General features: G+C 36.5%; 1 protein-coding gene across 1 annotated transcript in view; it reads left to right on the forward strand.

Moving 5' to 3' along the window:
- ZC3H12B (zinc finger CCCH-type containing 12B) overlaps positions 1-20619 on the forward strand; it is a 427389-nt gene that overhangs the window by 353371 nt on the left and 53399 nt on the right. Inside the window, exon 2 of the mRNA XM_027053636.2 lies at positions 2499-3263. Within this exon, the coding sequence (XP_026909437.1) occupies positions 2650-3263 (614 nt within the window). The 5' untranslated portion in view covers positions 2499-2649. The remainder of the gene's footprint in view (positions 1-2498; positions 3264-20619) is intronic.

Genomic DNA, 20619 nt, shown 5'->3' on the forward strand with positions numbered 1-20619 from the left:
TAAGAACATTGAGATCAGAATCCATGTCTTTTTTTTTTTTTATATCCCCAGCTCCTCTTTCCTGGCACATAGTCAACACTAAGTGAATGTTTATTAATTATTAGTCAGAAAATTACTTCAAATATTATATACTTCTTGAATTTTTTCCTAATCACTATAACCATCACCCCTATCTCTGACTCCACTGACAGAATTTAACATTTCCTCCTTAGTATGTCAATGGAAATTTTCAAGTAACTTGAAGGATCAGCCATGTATTCAGGTTTGCCTTGGATATACCTAATTTATGCTTAATGTTCTGACATAATTATTAGTAATGTTCTTTTTATTCTCCAAAGTATCCCAGTGATCATATTCTATAGAATTGTTTTTAACACTTCCTAGAGCCATGTATAGCCAATCTTTATTAGCTTACGAGTTCTTTGAGGACAGGATAAATTCTATTTTTTTGTTTTGTTTTTTTCCTAGACCTAGGGCTTATTTCAGTGTCTGGCACTCAATGACTGTTCTTTTGAATGAAAAATATTATTTACATCTTTGCTTCAAGAAGTTTCTGTTGTTCAAGAAAACAAACAAAAAAAACACATGACACCACACATGCGCAGGTTTAAGGACAATCAATATTTTTCTTAAAAATCTTCTTGCTTAAGACTTTGAAAGGTAAATCAAATTTATGTTTGCTAAGTCATTTATTTCTCTTCTGCTTTATGTTATTTGAGTAGAAAATTTTCATAATAAAAACTAGTAATTGCAGTGAGGATTTTTTGTGCTCCGAGATTTTCCTTGAGCTTAAATTTGCTATTGTATATGTACATGAACTTGGTAAATGTGCTCACATCAATGTTAACTTGGACAAAGCAAAATATAAGATAATAGAAAAGGGGGGGGGAATTCTATAGTTCATTAGCTAGGAATAGTCAAACTGATCTATAGGTACCTCTCATTTGCCAATAAAATATACAGTTGATCTTATAAACAGTTGTTTTTAAGTGACTTTTGAGATTTAAATAAATGCAAAATGAAAATCTCAATGTCCTATGTGGTAAAAATCTCAATGTCTTATGTGCACTAGAAATTATTTTGAAGAGAATAAGATATAAGTCAGATAATAAAATGGAATTTTAAAAGAAATAGACTTCAAAGTTCAAATAACAGATTAATGGAGAAGTGAAAGTGAAATGGATGTCTATGTATTGGCTAATTCATTAAGGGAAATTTTTTAAGACACAAGAGGTAGTGTAATCATTATAGAAGTCACATGCTGCCTGAATGTCAGTTCTGAGATGGCAATTCTGTGTGCATATAAAATTTCCAAATGTGACTTTCCTAAAGCAAACATGCAGCTATCTGTATTATTCTTAGATAGAACTATTAGTGCCTTCTTCCTGTTTGTATAAACAGTACTAAAGTGTAACTAAAGTGTAACCCTAGTACATTGGTTACATAAATAGTCTTGTTTTAGATTAGTGAACTGCTGCTACCTGAAGAGCTTTTCAGTGCTCACACATCTACTACCTTGCCTTATTGACAGTCTCCCTTAAAACAACAGCAACAACAAAAATCCTTTGATGGTGTCTGTTGCACCCTTTACATATATTCAGAACCTACTGTGTTCTGTTCACTTTTCTAAGCACTTTCCTTACTCATCTTACATAATCTTTACCCTGTGAGGTAAGTATCAGTATTCTCATTCTATATTTGAGGAAACCAAGGCTCAGACTGAGAAAAAACACCTTGCCTAAGTTAGAACTCAAACTTGTGGGGACAATTGAGGTAGGTGAGAGGAGGAGTTCAGAAATAAAATTGTCCTTAATTCTCTTCGGTAACAGATATTATTTTAAAATGTTTTGGTTTATTGTGCAAACTGACTTTTTACAATACAATAAATACAAATTACAATAAATGAAATAGGCTGCAGATACAATTCATAAGTGTACACAGACCCTTTAAAAAAATCTGGAGTGTATCTACCTACTTATCACCTTTTACCTACTTCAATTTCTTGAAAGCAATTTTAATGGTTTTCTAGTCTCCCTAGTAGATAGAGTCTCTGATCTGTTGCAATGAATGGTGCTAGAGATGTTGTGCTTTTCAGGAATGGAACTGAACTTTAGCAAGAGGGATCTAGTGTGAAATCTGGAAATCTCTCAGAAAGGAGAAGAGAAAGTCCTTTTAAGGATGTATATATTCCTGCACCTTGTTGAAATGCCATGTTTGCCTTTCACAAAGTTGTGATAATAAATTAACTTTAGTGTGATTTATTTTGTGTGTGAATGGGGGGTGATTATAGCACAATTGCTACCATTGAAATTTTTATGCCTATAATTATTAAAGAATTAGAGTATATATATTTTTTGTTATAAGGTGAGTCCAATCATTTAAAGTACAAAAACAAAATGTCATACAGTGTGTAGTTTCTTAAAAAGAAACCTGTGCATTCTTAAATGCCTTTCCAGAATGTTACTAAACATGATTGTGGTATGTGTGTTTATTTGTAGGGACTGGTAACATCTGAACATACCAAACCAAACAGGCAAAGACTTTCACCATCACTACCACCACATTTTACTACAAAGGAATATAACTGTATGTGGATTCCAAGCAGGCTAAAAAGAAAAAGAGCTGATTAGACTTCAGACTGCCCACTGAATGGGGATGACGGCCACAGCTGCAGTGGGGACATCAAAAATGGAGAAGAGTTCCTCCAAGGAAGAGAAACAACAATCTAAGCAGGACAGGATGGAGCAGAGCAATGCTGATTCTGAAGAGTGGATGAACTCTGAGAATGAACCTGAACAGATGAGACTTAAGAACAGTAACAATGACAATAGCTATGGATCTGGGGATGCTCAGTTGAAAAAAAAGGATATTCCCGCCAAGCCACACCGTCAGCTCTTTAGATCACCCTGCTTAGATCATCCAAGCTTCTCCCAGAGCAGCATTCTACAGGATAGGAAGCTTGACTTGGAAAAAGAATACCAAGCCAAGATGGATTTTGCTCTAAAGCTGGGCTATGCAGAGGCACAGATTCAATCAGTATTGAACAAGCTGGGCCCAGAATCACTTATTAATGATGTATTGGCAGAGCTCGTCAGGCTTGGGAACAAAGGCGATTCAGAAGGGCAGGCCAGTTTCAGTTTGTTAGCACCTAGGGGTCCCAGCTCTAGAGAGATTGCAAGCCCTGAACTGTCTCTTGAAGATGAAATATACAACAGTGAAAATTTGAGGCCAGTTGTCATAGATGGAAGTAATGTGGCAATGAGGTAAGAGTATCATATTTTCAATCTTTAAAAACAAAACAAAACAAAACAAAACAAAACAAAACAAAACATCCCTGAGCTCATAAAAATCATCTCCCTTTGCAAAGCACTATGGGAGGCTCTTGGCTGTTGTCTGCAGCTTATGCTCCTGTAGGTGGAGAGAGGCTAAAATGATCTTGCCTTGGCCTTTTCTCTCTCCCTTGGAATTGTTGCCATTTGTGTTCAGGTACTCTGAAAGCAGCTGAGACATCAGTGATGCTTCAGTAGAGACATCATTCAGCCTTTGTTCCTCCTGGGGTACCTTTTCCAACCTCTGCTTGCCTAGACCAATCATCCTGAGAATGCTGTTTTTATAATTTCACTTGGGGGCTTACTTGGGAGCTTGGAGTGACTCCCAATTGCGATTCTACCAAATTTGGATCCCTTTGCCTGGCTTTTTGATATGACATTTCTCTCCTCCCATTTGGTTGTAGCTCAGTCTTTTGAATAGTCTCCATGTAAATTATGATGATTTCTACACCGCTGCTTGTGTTCATGTCATTCCCAAACCTAGGAGTAACCTCGTCCTTATCTTCATACCTATCAAGATGCACTGCCTTCACTGACACCATCCCGGCTCTTTTAATCCCAATGATTATCTCTGAGCTATAATAACTATGATAGGTTGAGTAATATCCCCCTAAAGATGTCCACATCCTAATCCCTGGAATCTGTGAATAGGTTATTTTACATGGTAAAAGGAACTTTGCAGGTATGATTAAGTTAAGAATTTGAGATAGGTAAGATTATCCTGGGTTATCAAGGTGGACTCACTGTAATTACAAAGGTCCTTATAAAAAGAAGGGAGGCAACAGGATAAGAATGAATTGTAGGAGGGATGCCTGGGTGGTTCAGTCAGTTAATCGTCCAACTTTTGCTTAGGTCATCATCTCATGTTTAGTGGGTTCAAGCCCCGCATCAGGCTCTGTCCTGACATCTCAGAGCCTGGAGTCTGCTTTGGATTCTGTATCTCCCTCTCTTTCTGCCCCTCCCTGTCTCTCTCTCTCTCTCTCTCTCTCTCTCTCTCAAAAATAAGCATCAAAAAATTTAAATAAAGAAAATTATTTTTTAATGGGTAGTAGGAGATGCAATGACATAAACAAGAGGATGGGTGGTGTAAGAAAGAGGCCATGAGCCAAGGAATGTGGGAAGCCTCCAGAAACTGAAAACGGCAAGGAAAGAGATTCTCTCCTGAAGAGACAACATAGCCTTCTCAACATTTTGATTTTAGAATTCTGACTTCTTGAACTAAACACAAATAAATTGGTGTTATTTTAAGACACTTAATATATGGTAATTTGTTATAGCAGCAATAGGAAAGTAATACATAACCAAGAGTGCCTTCGTACTTTATTCCATATTTTCTCACATAATTTTTTAATTCATGTCAGAGATCTTTAGGAATTCCTTCTTTTTTCTTTTTCAAAAGCATAAATGAACTATTTAGACTTCATCAAAATAAAAACCTTCTTCTGTTTCTAAAATGAATTGCCATTCAGCTCTGGCTTAAAAATTCCCGATAATCAGGAGCCTGTTTCCTATGAGTATATCATTCCTTGATGAACTCAATGGAGTCTTAGACTGTACACAATCAGAACAAAAGTAAGAAGCCTTAGACTAGCAAGATTTTCATTTGATTATCCAATTCTCTTTGAGGACAAGGGCCTTATTTTATTCTTCCCTTGTTTTCCCCACAGTATGTAGCACACTATTGGATGCTCCTATAGAGATACAAAGGGAGCAGGAATAGGACAAGTCTTATCAACGATACCATTGTTGTATGTAGGAGTTACTTAGCAGGCTATCTTGATGTATATTTTAGTATATAGTTCTATTTAATCCTCACAGCAACTTTATTTTACAGATGAGAAAAACAGAGCTCAGCAAGGTTAAATGGCTTTCTTGAGGTCATTTGATAAAGCTAGTAAGTAGCAAAGTGAGAATTTGAACTTAAGTCCTCTGGCTTCAAATAAATGAAATGAAACTAAATTTTAAAAATATATGTTTTTTTAAAAATATGTGTTTAAAAATGTGTTTGTTCTCTTTTTTTTCAAGTTTTTATTTAAATTCCAGTTAGTTAGCATAGAGTGTAGTACTAGTTTCAGATGTAGAGTTTAGTGATTCATCACTTACATGCAACACCCAGTGTTCATCACTGTAAGTGTCAGGTAGTTTTGCATATGTAATTTAATCCACGCTAAAACGTCTACAAGAACAGACTAATTTGGTTAATTTTTGCACATGAGGAGACTCAGGTTCAGAGAGGTTGAGTAACTGCCCAAGGTTATACAAGTAATGAATGACAATGTTTGCATTAAAACCTGAATCTGACTTCAATGCTTTTTTGACAATAAAATGCAATAATATGTGACTATTAGTGTTATTAAGAATATTTGGTATTCCTCCTGGTAGCAGGAAATACCCTTACACATTTCCTTTTTCAAGCTTTTAATTATGACAGCTTCATCACAAGGTGGGTAAAGCAGGCTAGACTTCTCCCCTGTTTTACTGAAGGAAAACTAGAAGCATAGTCACAAGAAAGTTAAATGGCTTGTACACAATACTAAAGTAATCAGAATGATGCAAAGGGCCAGTGAAAAGCTGAGGGTGATTTCTATGTTCAAAGGCCAATGGTTACTCTGATCTTCTAGTAGGCATAAACTAATTTTTGAAGGGAAGAGGCATGGGATCTGCCAAACTCAATATCTTACCAGACTAGACCACCCCAAACACCTTAGATTGGACTGGTTTTCCAAGGCCTACACTTCTTTAAGTATTTTGTGTTTTGGATGTGGGGATGATAAGAGCCCAAGACTTCGTTGAAGACTTTGGCTTCATGGTGATATAAGACCTTCCTTATCTTTCGACTTCAAGGATTACTGATTATAAAAGACACTGTAGTATTGTTCTTGTGCTTTTTAAGGAATACTGAAGAGATTAATTGCCAAGGTAATTCTTTTCAGCATATCTAGTCTATGCCAGTAGCAAACTGTAATACTGATAGGAAGATGAGATTTTGTCTTTTGTTGGAGTTGCTTTGCAAAGTTAAAGATGTCTTACAATTTAAATAAAGAAAAAAGAAAAAAAAGCAGCACTCAACCATATTTTTAGGAGTATATAAACATAGTGTGTAGTAGAACCCCTGATTTTCTAAAATTGCCAGCTGTGCCCTTGTTAGCATCTCTTTCCTTTTCTCACTAGGTTAGTTACTGATGAGTCCCATTTATTCTGCAGTCACATTTCACATAGTCAAAGTTCAGTGCCATAGTCTGCTTATGAATTTGTTAGTGCTATTAATATAAATTTGGTTTATTTTCCCATTGCTTAGCTGTAACTTTATCATGAGATTTATACTTCTTAAACTACATATTAACATCTATTTTTCTTCAGCATATTATATGAGCCTGCATTGAACTCATGATGTTTTGCTTGTCATCTAACATTAACATTTACAGTAGTGGTGTACCTGTGATTCACACACTGGTGAATAGCATATATCAATATGCTAAGATCCTAAAATATATGTTCATTCTGAGAGCTGCCTCCTTTGGAAAAAAAAATCTATTTCAGAGGAATTAAGGAATGTCAAATGCAAATGCCGCCATATTCTTTAAGTTTGAGAGAAACCCAAATACTTAAACCCTACAAAAAGGGCAGAAGGAGATGCCAGTGATGAATCTGCTAGGCAGAATTTGGCTTGGAATCTGGATCATAATACGTATCTAAACCAGTTTACAAAACAAAGTGAGATATACTGTCACCAAGAGACACTTGGTGACTTGCAGGTCTATACTGTTAGATTACATTTAGATAGGCTTTTAGGTCTTACTTTTTAAATTGCAAAATAATACTTTGTGGTTTTAGGCTATAACAGGTGATCTTACAAGAATCATTCTATGTTACACTATTTTTTTTCTTTTATGCATTTCTCAAATATTTATCGAGCACTAAACTTTGTGTACTGGGCCCTTATGTAGGACATCACTGCCACCTTCATAAATGTTGAAATTGAATTCTGATTCCTACTGGACATTTGGTACACTTCCTGGAATGCTCCAATGGAATATTTTCAATGGCATGCTGTAGACATTTTACATTTTTTAACATTATAATTCTCAGTATGTTAAAAATTTATACCAGAATACAGATGTATCAAAATATTAATAATGTTTGTCTCTGGAAGGTAGTAAAACAATAAAAATGTAAAGAAAAATTTCTATTTTTTGCATTTTCCACATTTCACATTATAAATATATATTACTCTTAAAATGAGGAAAGATATTTAATTGAATAATTGACATACTAATTGTATTAGTTTCATATGTACAACATAACGATTTGATACTTACATTGACAAGTGATCACCACAATAAGCCTAATTACCATCTGTCATCCTACAAAGTTGTTACAACATTATTCACTATATTCTTTATGCTATACATTATATTCTCATGTCTTATTTATTTTATAACTGGAATATGTAACTGTTAATCCCCTTCACTTCTTTTGTCCATCCCCTACCCACCCACCCCTCTAGAAACCATCAATTTGTTCTATCAGCCAGTTTCTATTTTTTTTTAATTTATTCATTTGTTATGTTTCTTTAGATTTTGCATATAAGTGAAACCATATGGTATTTATCTTTCTCTGTCTTATTTATTTCATTTATCATAATACCTTCTGGTTCATCCATGTTGTCACAAATAGCAAGATTTAACTCTTTTATGGCTGAGTTATATTCCAGTCTCTCTCTCTCTCTCTCTCTCTCTCTCTCTCTCTCTCTCTCTCATTCTGTGTGTGTGTGTGTGTGTGTGTGTGTATCACACCTTTATGCATTCATCTTTTGATGGACACTTAGGTTACTTCCATGTCTTGCTTGTAAATAATGCTGCAATCAACATAGGGGTACACATGTCTTTTTGAATTAGTGTTTTCATTTTCTTTGGGTAAATACCCAGACATAGAATTACTGGGTATATAGTATAGTATAGTATTTCTTTTTTTTCTCTTTTCTTTTCTTTAAGTTATTTATTTATTTATTTATTTATTTATTTATTTATTTATTTATTTTGAGAGAGAAAGTGACAGCACGGATAGGGGAAGGGCAGAAAGAGAGGAAGAAAGAGAAAATCTCAAGCAGGCTCAATGTTATCAGCCAGGAGCCTGAGGCAGAGCTCCACCTTACCAACCATGAGATGATGAGTTGACCCATAATCCAGAGTCAGACTCTTACTGAGCAAGCCGCACTTTGGATTTTATGGTATTTCTAATTTTAATTTTTTGAGAAACTGCCATACCGTTATCTATAGTAGTTGCCCCAATTTACATTTCTACAAATAGTGCACAAGTTTTTTTCTTCTCTACATCTTTATCAACACTTGATATTTCTTGTCATTTAGACACTAGCCATTCTAACTGGTGTGAAGTGATATCTCATTGTGGTTTTGATTTGCATATCCTTGATGACCAGTGATGTAGAGAATTTTGTTTAGGCCTCTGTTAGCCATCTGGATATTGTTCAAAAAATGTCTATTCAGGTCATTTTGTAATCAAATTATTTGTTGGGTTTTTTTTGCATTGAGTTCTATGAGTTTTTTTTTATATATTTTGGACATTAACCACTTATTACATATATCATTTGCAAATAACTTCTTCCATTCAGTATGTTACATTTTTATTTTGTTGAAAGTTTCCTTCACTGTGGAATAATTGTTTTTTTTTCAGTTTGATGCAGTCCCAATTATTTATTTTTGCTTTGTTTCTCTTACCTAATAAGACAGATCTATAAAAGTATAGCTAAAGCTTATCAAGAGTTTACTGCCAATGTTTTCTTTCAGGAATTTAATGGATTCAGGTATTTTATTTAGATCGTTAATCCATTTTTATTTTATTTTATTTTATATTATTTTATTTTATTATTTTATTTTTTTAATTTTTTAAAATTCCCGTATAGTTAACATACAGTGTTATATTAATTTCAAGTGTACAATATAGTGATTCAACAATTGCATGCATCACCCATTGCTCATCAGGACAAGTGCATCTGATAATCCCCATCACCTATTTCACCCCCCCCCCACCTTCCCTCTGGTAACCATCTGTTCTCTATAGTTAAGAGTTTGTTTCTTGGTTTGTATAACTTTCTTTTTATTCCATTGTTCTTTTTTTTTGTTTCTTAACTTTCCCATTAAGTGAAACCATGGTATTTGTCTTTCTCTGACTTATTTCACTTAGCATTAAACTCTTTAGGACTGGGGAAGATGGCGGTGTAGGAGGACACTGGGCTCACTGCGTCCTGCTGATCACTTAGATTCCACCAACATCTGCCTAAATACCCCAGAAAAACACCAGAAGACTAGCAGGACGGACTCTCCAGAGCCAAGCCTAGACAAAAGGCCCATAGAAGAGGGTAGGAAGAGCAGAGAGGTGGTGCGTGCTACACAGACTGGCGGCAGGGAGCCGGGGCAGTGGAGGGACAGCCCACCCGGCAAGGCAGAGCCCGTGAGTCTGGCTTACAAAATCAGAGGGGCCAGACTGCATGAGTTCTGACAGCCAGAGGGACTTAACATCTGGAATATTATAAGTCAATAGCTATGCTCAAAAAACGGGAGAGCTAGAGGACAACGGGAGGGAGAGTTGTTGAGCCCGGGAAGACAGAGCTCAGCTTGGCAGGGAACAAAGGCACTGGGAAACACCATCTCCCTCGCCCATCCCCCAGCTAAAATCCCAAAGGGAACCAGTTCCCATCACAGAACTTGCTTGCACCTCGCAAACACCCAATTCTGTGCTTCTGTGGATCCATCCCTCCGATGGGTCTGCCTCCCTCCCGGTGCCACAGGGTGCCTCCAGAAGCCGACCACCAAAGGCAAAGTGATCTAACCCTACCCATTCCGCCCCTGTGCACCTTGCGGATCCACCCCGGCCAATACACTAGATTCCATCAAAGCAGCACCACAAGCCTGGCAGTGTGCAAGTAGCCCACACAGGGACCACACCACTCCACAATGAGTCCTGCGCCCGGGAGAGGGGAAGATAAGGTACACATCAGTCTGACTATGGCCCCAGTGGTGGGCTGGGGAAAGATATCAGGTCTGACTGCGGCCCCTCCCACCAATGCAAGTTACTCCAGACATTACAGAGGAATAGCCCTACAGTTCTGCACCACTCCAGTGACTATCGAAAATGACAAAATGGAAGAATTATCCTCAAAAAAACTCCAGGAAGTAGTGACAGCTAACGAACTGATCAAAAATGATTTAAGCAATGTAACAGAAACTTAATTTAAAATAATAGTCATAAAATTAATCACTGGGCTTGAAACAAGTATAGAGGACAGCCGAGAATCTATGACTACAGAGATCAAGGGATTAAGAAACAGTCAGGAGGAGCTAAAAAATGCTATAAATGAGCTGCAAAATCAAATGGAGGTGACCACAGCTCAGATTAAAGAGGCAGAGGAGAGAATAGGTGAATAAGAAGATAAAATTATGGAAAAAGAGGAAGCTGAGAAAAAGAGAGATAAAAAATTCCAGGAGTAAGAGGGGAGAATTAGAGAACTAAGTGATGCGATAAAATGTAATAATATACGCATAATTGGGATTCCAGAGGAGGAAGAGAGAGAGAAAGGGTCTGAAGGTGTACTTGAACAAATCATAGCTGAGAACTTCCCTGATCTGGGGAAGGAAAAAGGCATTGAAATGAAAGAGGCATGAGAACTCTCTTCAGACATAACTTGAATCGATCTTCTGCACGACATATCTTAGTGAAAGTGGCAAAATACAAGGATAAAGAGAAAATTCTGAAAGCAGCCAGGGATAAACATGCTCTAACATATAAAGGGAGACTGATAAGACTAGTGACGGATCTATGTACTGAAACTTGGCAGGCCAGAAAGGAATGACAGGAAAACTTCAATGTGATGAACGGAATAAATATGGAGGCCAAGAATCCTTTATCCAGCAAGTCCGTCATTTAGAATAGAAGGAGAGATAAAGGTCTTCCCAAACAAACACAAACTGAAGGACTTGATCACCACGAAATCAGCCCTACAAGAGATCCTAAGGGGGATCCTGTGAGACAAAGTACCAGAGACATCAGTACAAGCGTGAAACCTACAGATATCACAAGGACTCTAAATCCATATCTTTCTATAATGACACTGAATGTAAATGGACTAAATGCTCCAACCAGAAGATATAGGGTATCAGAATGGATGAAAAAAAAAAAAACAAGACCATCTGTTTTCTGTCTACATGAGACTCATTTTAGACCTGAGGACACCTTCAGATTGAGAGTGAGGGGATGGAGAACTATCTATCATGCTACTGGAAGTCAAAAGAAAGCTGGAGTAGCCATACTTATATCAGACAAACTAGACTTTAAATTAAAGGCTGGAACAAGAGATGAAGAAGGGCATTATATAATAATCACAGGTCTATCCATTGGGAAGAACTAACAATTATAAATGTCTATGCACCAAATACGGGAGCCCACAAATATGTAAAACAATTAATCACAAATATAAGCAACCTTATTGATAAGAATGTGGTAATTTCAGGGGACTTTAATACTCCACTTACAACAATGGATAGATCATCTAGACACAGAAACAATAAAGAAACAAGGGACCTGATGGATAAACTGGATCAGATGGACTTGACAGATCTATTTAGAACTCTGCATCCCAAAGCAACAGAATATACTTTCTTCTCGAGAGCACATGGAACATTCTCCAAGATAGATCACATACTGGGTCACAAAACAGCCCTTCCTAAGTATAAAAGAATTGAAATCATACCATGCACACTTTCAGACCACAATGCTATGAAGCTTGAAATCAACCACAGGAAAAAGTCTGGAAAACCTCCAAAAGCATGGAGGTTAAAGAACACACTACTAAAGAATGAATGTGTCAACCAGGCAATTAGAGAAGAAATTTAAAAAAATGGAAACAAATGAAAATGAAAATACAACAATCTAAACGCTTTGGGATACAGCAAAGGCAGTCCTGAGAGGAAAATACATTGCAATCCAGGCCTATCTCAAAAACAAACAAACAAAAAAAAAAAATACAAAATCTAACAGCACACCTAAAGGAAATAGAAGCAGAACAGCAAAGACATCCCAAACCCAGCAGAAGAAGAGAAATAATAAAGATCAGAGCAGAAATAAACAACATAGAATCTAAAAAAACTGTATAGCAGATCAATGAAACCAAGAGTTGGTTTTTTGAAAAAATAAACAAAAAGGTTACACCTCTAGCTAGGCTTCTCAAAAAGAAAAGGGAGACGACCCAAATAGATAAAATCATGAATGAAAATGGAATGATTACAATCAATCCCTCAGAGATACAAGCAATTATCAAGGGATACTATGAAAAATTATATGCCAACAAACTGGACATCCTGAAAGAAGTGGACAAATTCCTAAACACCCACACATTTCCAAAACTCAAACAGGAAGAAATAGAAAGCTTGAACAGACCCATAACCAGCGAAGAAATTGAATCAGTTATCAAAAACCTCCCAACAAATAAGAGTCCAGGACCAGATGGCTTCCCAGGGGAATTCTACGAGACAGTTAAAGCAGAGATAATACCTATCCTTCTCAAGCTATTCCAAAAAATAGAAATGGAAGGAAAACTTCCAGACTCATTCTGCGAAGCCAGCATTAATTTGATTCCTAAACCAGAGACCCAGTAAAAAAAGAGAACTACAGGCCAATATCCCTGATGAATATGGATGCAAAAATTCTCAATAAGACACTAGTAAATCGAATTCAACAGGATATAAAAAGAATTATTCACCATGACCAAGTGGGATTCATTCCTGGGCTGCAGGGCTGGTACAACATTCGCAAATCAATCAATGTGATACATCGCATTAATAAAAGAAAAGATAAAAACCTGTCAATCAATGCAGAAAAAGCATTTGACAAAATTCAGCATGTTTTCTAAATAAAACCTTTGATAAAGTCAGTATTGAAGGAACATAATTAAACATCATCAAAGCCATTTATGAAAAGCCCACAGCTAATATCCTCAATGGGGAAAAACTGACAGCTTTCCCCCTGAGAACAGGAACATGACAGGGATGTCCACTCTCACCACTGTTGTTTAACACAGAGTTGGAAGTGCTAGCATCAGCAATCAGACAACAAAAGGAAATCAAAGGCATCAAAGATGGCAAAGAGGAAGTCAAGGTCAATTTTGCACATGACATGTTATTATACACGGAAAACCCTATAGACGCCACCAAAAGTCTGCTAGAACTGATACATGAATTCAGCAAAGTCACAGGATACCAAATTAATGTACCAGAATCAGTTGCATTCTTATACACTAATAATGAAGCAACAGAAAGACAAATAAAGAAACTGATCCCATTCTCAATTGCACCAAGAAGCATAAAATACCTAGGAATAAACCTAACCAAAGATGTAAAAGATCTGTATGCTGAAAACTATAGGAAGCTGATGAAGGAAATTGAAGAAGATATAAAGAAATGGAAAAACATTCCGTGCTCATGGATTGGAAGTATAAAAATTGTTAAAATGTCAATACTACCCAAAGCTATCTACACATTCAATGCAATCTTAATCAAAATGGCACCAGCTTTCTTCTCAAAGCTAGAACAAGGAATCCTAAAATTTGTATGGAACCACAAAAGACCCCGAATAGCCAAAGCAATTTTGAAGAAGAAGACCAAAGCAGGAGGCATCACAATCCCAGACTTTAGCCTCTACTACAAAGCTGTAACCATCAAGACAGCACGGTATTGGCACAAAAACAGACATATACACCAATGGAATAGAATAGAAACCCCAGAACTAGACCCACAAACGTATGGCCAACTCATCTTTGACAAAGCAGGAAAGAACATCCAATGGAAAAAAGACAGTCTCTTTAACAAATGGTGCTGGGAGAACTGGACATAAACATGCAGAAGAATGAAACTAGACAATTTTCTTACACCATTCACAAAAATAGACTCAAAATGGATAAAGGACCTGAATGTGAGATAGGAAACCATCAAAACCCTGGAGGAGAAAGCAGGAAAAAACCTCTCTGACCTCAGCTGCAGCAAGGTCTTACTTGACACATCCCAAAGGCAAGGGAAAATTCAAAGCAAAAATGAACTACTGGGACCTCATGAAGATAAAAAGCTTCTGCACAGCAAAGGAAACAATCCACAAAACTAAAAGGCTACCAACGGAATGGGAAAATATATTTGCAAATGACACATCAGACAAAGGGCTAGGATCCAAAATCTATAAAGAGTTCACCAATCTCCACACCCGAAAAACAAATAATCCAGTGAAGACATGGGCAGAAGTGAGTAGACACTTCTCTAAAGAAGACATCCGGATGGCCAACAGGCACATGAAAAGATGCTCAACATCGCTCCTCATCAGGGAAATACAAATCAAAACCACGCTCAGATACCACCTCACCCCAGTCAGAGTGGCTAAAATGAACAAATCAGGAGACTATAGATGCTGGCGAGGATGTGGAGAAACGGGAACCCTCTTGCACTGTTGGTGGGAATGCAAACTGGTGCAGCCTCTCTGGAAAACAGTGTGGAGGTTCCTCAGAAAATTAAAAATAGACCTACCCAATGACCCAGCAATAGCACTGCTAGGAATTCACCCAAGGGATACAGGAGTGCTGATGCATAAGGGTACTTGGACCCCAACGTTTATAGCAGCACTTTCAACAATAGCCAAATTATGGAAAGAGCCTAAATGTCCATCAACTGATGAATGGATAAAGAAATTGTGGTTTATATACACAATGGAATACTACATGGCAATGATAAAGAATGAAATACGGCCTTTCGTAGCAACGTGTGTTATGCTAAGTGAAATAAGTCATACGGAGAAAGATACCATATGTTTTCACTCTTTCGTGGATCCTGAGAAACTTAACAGAAAACCATGGGTTAGGGGAAGGAAAAAAAAAAGAGGTTAGAGAGGGAGGGAGCCAAACCATAAGAGACTGTTAAAAACTGAGAACAAACTGAGGGTTGTTGGGGGGTGGGAGGGAGAGGAGGGTGGGTGATGGGTATTGTGGAAGGCACCTTTTGGGATGAGCACTGGGTGTTGCATGGAAACCAACTTGACAATAAATTTCATATTAAATAAAAACACTCTAGCTCAGCCATCTCCTTGCAAATGGCAGGATTTTATTTTTTCTTATAAAGAATAATATTTCATCTTTTAAATATATTACTTCTACTTTATTAATTCATTTATTGGTAGACCCTTGGGCTGCTTCCATAATTTGACTATTATAAATAATGTTACAATTAACATCGAGGTGCATGTATCCTTTTGAACTAGTGTTTTGTTTTGTTTTGTTTTTTTTATTTGGATAAATACCCAGCAGTGTGATTACCACGTTGTAGGGTAGTTCTTTTTTAAACTTTTTGGGGAAACTCCATAGTGTTTTAAGAGTGTATACTTGTGTGCATTCACATCAACAGTGCAAGAGAGTTATTTCTTTCCACATCCTTGCCAACAATTGGGGTTCATGTTTTTAATTTTAGCCATTCTGAGGGATGAGAGGCGATCTGTCACTGTAGTTATGATTTGCATTTCCCTGATAATGAGTGATGTTGATTGTCTTTTCATATGTGTGTTGGCCATTTGTATGCCTTCTATGGAGAAATGTGTGCTCAATTCTTCTGCCAATTTTTAATTGGATTGTTCATTTTTTGAAAGGTGTTGTGTTTTATAAATTCTTTCTATATTTTTAATATTAACCTTTTATTGGATCTATTGCATTTCAATACCTTAAAATGAAGCAGGAGAAAGAGGAATTAAGGGAAAAAATCCCATTTACAATTGCACCAGAATTATAAGATACCTAGGAATTAACTTAACAAGAAAGGTGAAAGGCCTTTACTATGAAAAAAAGTAAAACATTCTTGAAAGAAATTGAAAATGACAAAAAGAAATGGAAAACCATTCCATGACCATGGATATATAGAAAAAAATATTGATATATGATATATAGAAATATGATATATAGAAAAAATACTAACCAAAGCATTCTACACATTTAGTACAATCTGTATCAAAATAAAGACAGCGTTTTTCCATGAGGGAAAACAAGCAATCCTAAAATTTGTATGGAACCACAAAAGACACCGAATAGCCAAAACAACCTTGAAAAAGGAAAGCAAAGCTGGAAGAATCACAATTCCAGACATTAAGTTATGTTGCAAAACTAGTGATCAAGACAGGGTGGTACTGGCACAAAAATAGACACATATATCAAAGGAACAGAATAGAAAATCCAGAAATAATCCCACAATCATATGGTAAATTAATCTTTGACAAAGGAGTAAACAATATACAATAGGAAAAAGGTAGTCTCTTCAACAAATGATGTTCAGAAAACTGATCAGCTACATGCAAAAGAATGAAACTGAACCATTTTATTACACCATACACAAAAATAAATTCAAAATATATTAAAGATCTAAATGTAAGACCTGAATCCATAAAAATCATACAAAAGAGCATAGGCAGTAAAGTCTCTGACATCGACTGTTACATTTTTCTGGCTATGTCTCCTGAGGCAAGGGAAATAAAAGCAAAATAAAAGGGCACCTGGGTGGCTCACTCAGTTGGGCGTTCAACTTAGGCACAGGTCATGATCTCACAGTTCAAGGGTTTGAACCCCGCATCAGGTTTTGTGCTGACAGCTTAGAGCCTGGAGCCTGCTTTAGATTCTGTGTGTGTCTCTCTCTGTTCCTTCCCTGCTCATTGTTGTCTCTGCCTCCCTCGAAACAAACAAACAAACAAACAAACAAACAAACAATTTTTTTAAAGCAAAATTAAATATCAGGAGTACATCAAAATAAAAAGCTTCTTCATTAATCCAGTTTTAATTTATTATGACTCAAGGTGTAACAAATTCATCCAGTTTTATTATTTTGCATGTAGCTATTCAGTTTTCCCAGAATCATTCATTGAAGCAACTGTCTTCTGCATTGTATATTTATGCCTCCTTTGTCATAGATTAATTGAGCATATACAGTGGGTTTATTTCTATTGTTTTTTTTTGTTTGTTTATTTTCAGGTGTAGGATTCAGCGTTTCAAACTTATATACAACACCCAGTGCTCATCACAAGTGCCCTCCTTCATACCCATCACCTGTTTAACCCATTCCTCCATCCACCTCCCCTTCAGTAACCCTCAATTTGTTCTCTATAGTTAATAGTCTGTGTCCTGGTTTGAATCTTTTTTCCCTATGTTCATTTGTTTCATCTCAAAAATTCCACTTGTAAGTGACATCGTATGGTATTTGTCTTTCTCTGACTGACTTATTTCATTAGCATAATACTCTCTAGTTCCATCCACGTCTTTGCAAATGGCAAGATTTCATTCTTTCTTATGGCTCAGTAATATTCCATTGTATATTGTATTTTTGTATCTGCTGGGTAAATACCTACTAGTGCATGTGCTGTGTCATAGGGTTGTTCTGCTTTTAGCTTTTGGAGAAACCTCCATACTGTTGTCCATAGTGTCTGCATCAGTTTGCATTAACACCAACAGTGTAAAAGAGTTCCCCTTTCTTTGCATCTTCGCCAACACCAGTTTTCTTCTGTGGTATTAATTTTAACCATTCTTACAGGTGGGGGGGGTGATATCTCATTGTAGTTTTGATTTGTATTTCCCTGCTGATGAGTGATGTTGAGCATTTTTTCATGTGTCTGTTAGCCATCTGTATATCTTCTTTGGAAAAATGTCTATTCATGTCGTTCATGATCTATCATGAATCATGTCTATTCATGCCCATTTTTCAACTGGATTATTTGTTTTTATGGTGTTGAGTTTGATAAGTTCTTTGTATATTTTGGATACTCTTTTCCAGATATGTCATTTTCAAATATCTTTTCTGATTCCAAAGGCTGTCTCTTAGTTTTGTTGATTGTTTCCTTCGCTGTGCAGAAGCTTTTTATCTTGATGAGGTCCTAATAGCTTATTTTCACTTTTGCCTTGCCTCCAGAGACATCTATTAAGAAGCTACCACAATCAATGTCAATGTGATTACTGCCTGTGTACACCTCTAGGATTGTGATGGTTTATTTTTTCACATTTAGGTCTTTCATCCATTTTGAAGTTGTTTTTGTGTATGGTTTCATTTGTTTTTCATGCTTCCATCCAGTTTCCCCAGCACCATTTGTTGAGGAGAGTTTTTTTTCCCATTGGATATTCTTTCTTGCTTTGCTGAAGATGAGTTGACCATAGAGTTGTAGGTATATTTCTGGGTTTTCTATTCTTTTGTATTCATCTATGCGTCCGTTTTTGTGCCAGTGCCATACTGTCTTGATCATTTTGTAATGTAACTTGAAGTCAGGAATTGTGGTGTGCCCAGCTTTTATTTTCTTTTTCAAGATTGCTTTGGCTCTTCAGGGTCTTTTGTGGTTCCATACAAATTTAAGGATTGTTTCTTCTAGCTCTGTGAAAAATTCTGGTGGTATTCTGATAGGGATTTCACTAGATTTGTAGATTACTTTGGGTATTATAGATATTTTAACAATACTTTATCTTCCAATCCATGAGAATGGAATGGTTTTCCATTTCTTTGTGTCATCTTCACATTTTTCATCAGTGTTTTATTGTTTTTAGACTGAAGGTCTTTTACCTGTTTGGTTAGGTTTATTCCTAGGTATCTTATGGGTTTTGGTGCAATTGCAAATGGGATTGATTCCTTGATTTATTTTTCTGCTGCTTAAGTATTGGTTTATAGACATGCAACAGATATCTGTACATTGATTTTGTATCCCGCAACTTTACTGAATTCATGTATCAGTTATAGCAATTTTTGCGGAGTCTTTCGGGTTTTCTTTATAGTGTCGTATCATCTGCAAATAGTAAGAAAGCTTGACTTCTTCCTTACCAATTTGGATGCTATTTATTTATTTATTTATTTATTTGTCTGATGGATGAAGCTAAGACTTCCAGTACTATGTTAAATAGTAATGGGTAGAGTGGACATCCTTGTCTTCTTCCTGACTGTAGAGGAAAAGCTCTCACTTTTTCCCCATTGAGGATGATATTAGCTGTGGTCCTTTCGCATATGGCCTTATGATGTTGTGGTATATTCCCTCTATCCCTACTTTGTTGAGGGTTTTTTTTTTTTATCATACATGGATGTTGTACATTGTAAAATGCTTTTCCTGCATCTATTGAGAGGATCATATGTTTCTTATATTTTCTTTTATTAATGTGGTATGTTAGGTTGACTGATTTGTGAATATTGAACCACCATTGCAGTCTAAGAATAAATCCCTTTATCATGGTGGATGACTAATTTAAAGTACCATTGGATTAAATTTTCTAGTATTTTGTTGAGAATTTTTGCATCCATGTTCATCAGGGATATTGGCCTGTAGTTCCCTTTTTTAGTGGAGTTTTTGGAATCAGAGTGATACCTCATAGAATGAATTTGGAAGTTTTCTATTCCTTTTTTGAATAGTTTCAGAAGAATAGGTATTATCTTTTCTTTAGATGTTTGGTAGACTTTCTCTAGGAAGCCATCTGGCCTTGCACATTGGGTTTTGAGGGATATTTAAAAATGTTTATTAATTTTAAGAGTGAGGGAGCATGAGTACAGGAGGGGCAGAGAGAGAGGGGGACAGAGGATCCAAAGTGGGCACTGCCCTAACAGGAGAGAGACCAATTCGGGGCTCAAACTCACGAACCATGAGATCATGACCTGAGCTGAAGTTGGATGCTCAAATGACTGAGACACCCAGGCGCCCCTGTTTGTAGGGAGATTTTTGATTGCTGATTCAATTTCTTTGCTTGTTATCAGTTTGTTCTAATTTTCTATATCTTACTGTTTCCGTTTTGGTAATTTGTATGTTTGCAGGAATTTATCCATTTCTTACAGATTGCCCAATTTGTTGGCATACAGTTTTTCTTTTCCTTTAAAAATGTATTTATTTTTGAGAGAGAGAGAGAGAGCAGGGGATGGTCAGAGAGAGGGAGACAGAGGATCGAAGTGGGTTCTGTGAAGACAGCAGACAGCCTGATGGCCTGAACTCACAAACCATGAGATCATGACCTGAGCTAAAGTCAAATGCTTAACTGACTGAGCCACCCAGGCGGCCTATGTTGGCATATAGTTTTTCATAATATGTTTTTAATGTTTTATTGAATGTGGTTTGCTAATATTTGGGGGAGGTATATAGTCCTCCTATTATGCTGTCATCTCAGCTCTCCTCCTATGTGGGTTTATTTCTGGGCTTTCTATTCCATTCTATGTGTCTAGTTTTGTGCCAATACCATATGATTTGATTGCTG

This window comes from Acinonyx jubatus, chromosome X, assembly GCF_027475565.1.
Source record: "Acinonyx jubatus isolate Ajub_Pintada_27869175 chromosome X, VMU_Ajub_asm_v1.0, whole genome shotgun sequence".
Taxonomy (NCBI): Eukaryota; Metazoa; Chordata; class Mammalia; order Carnivora; family Felidae; genus Acinonyx; species Acinonyx jubatus.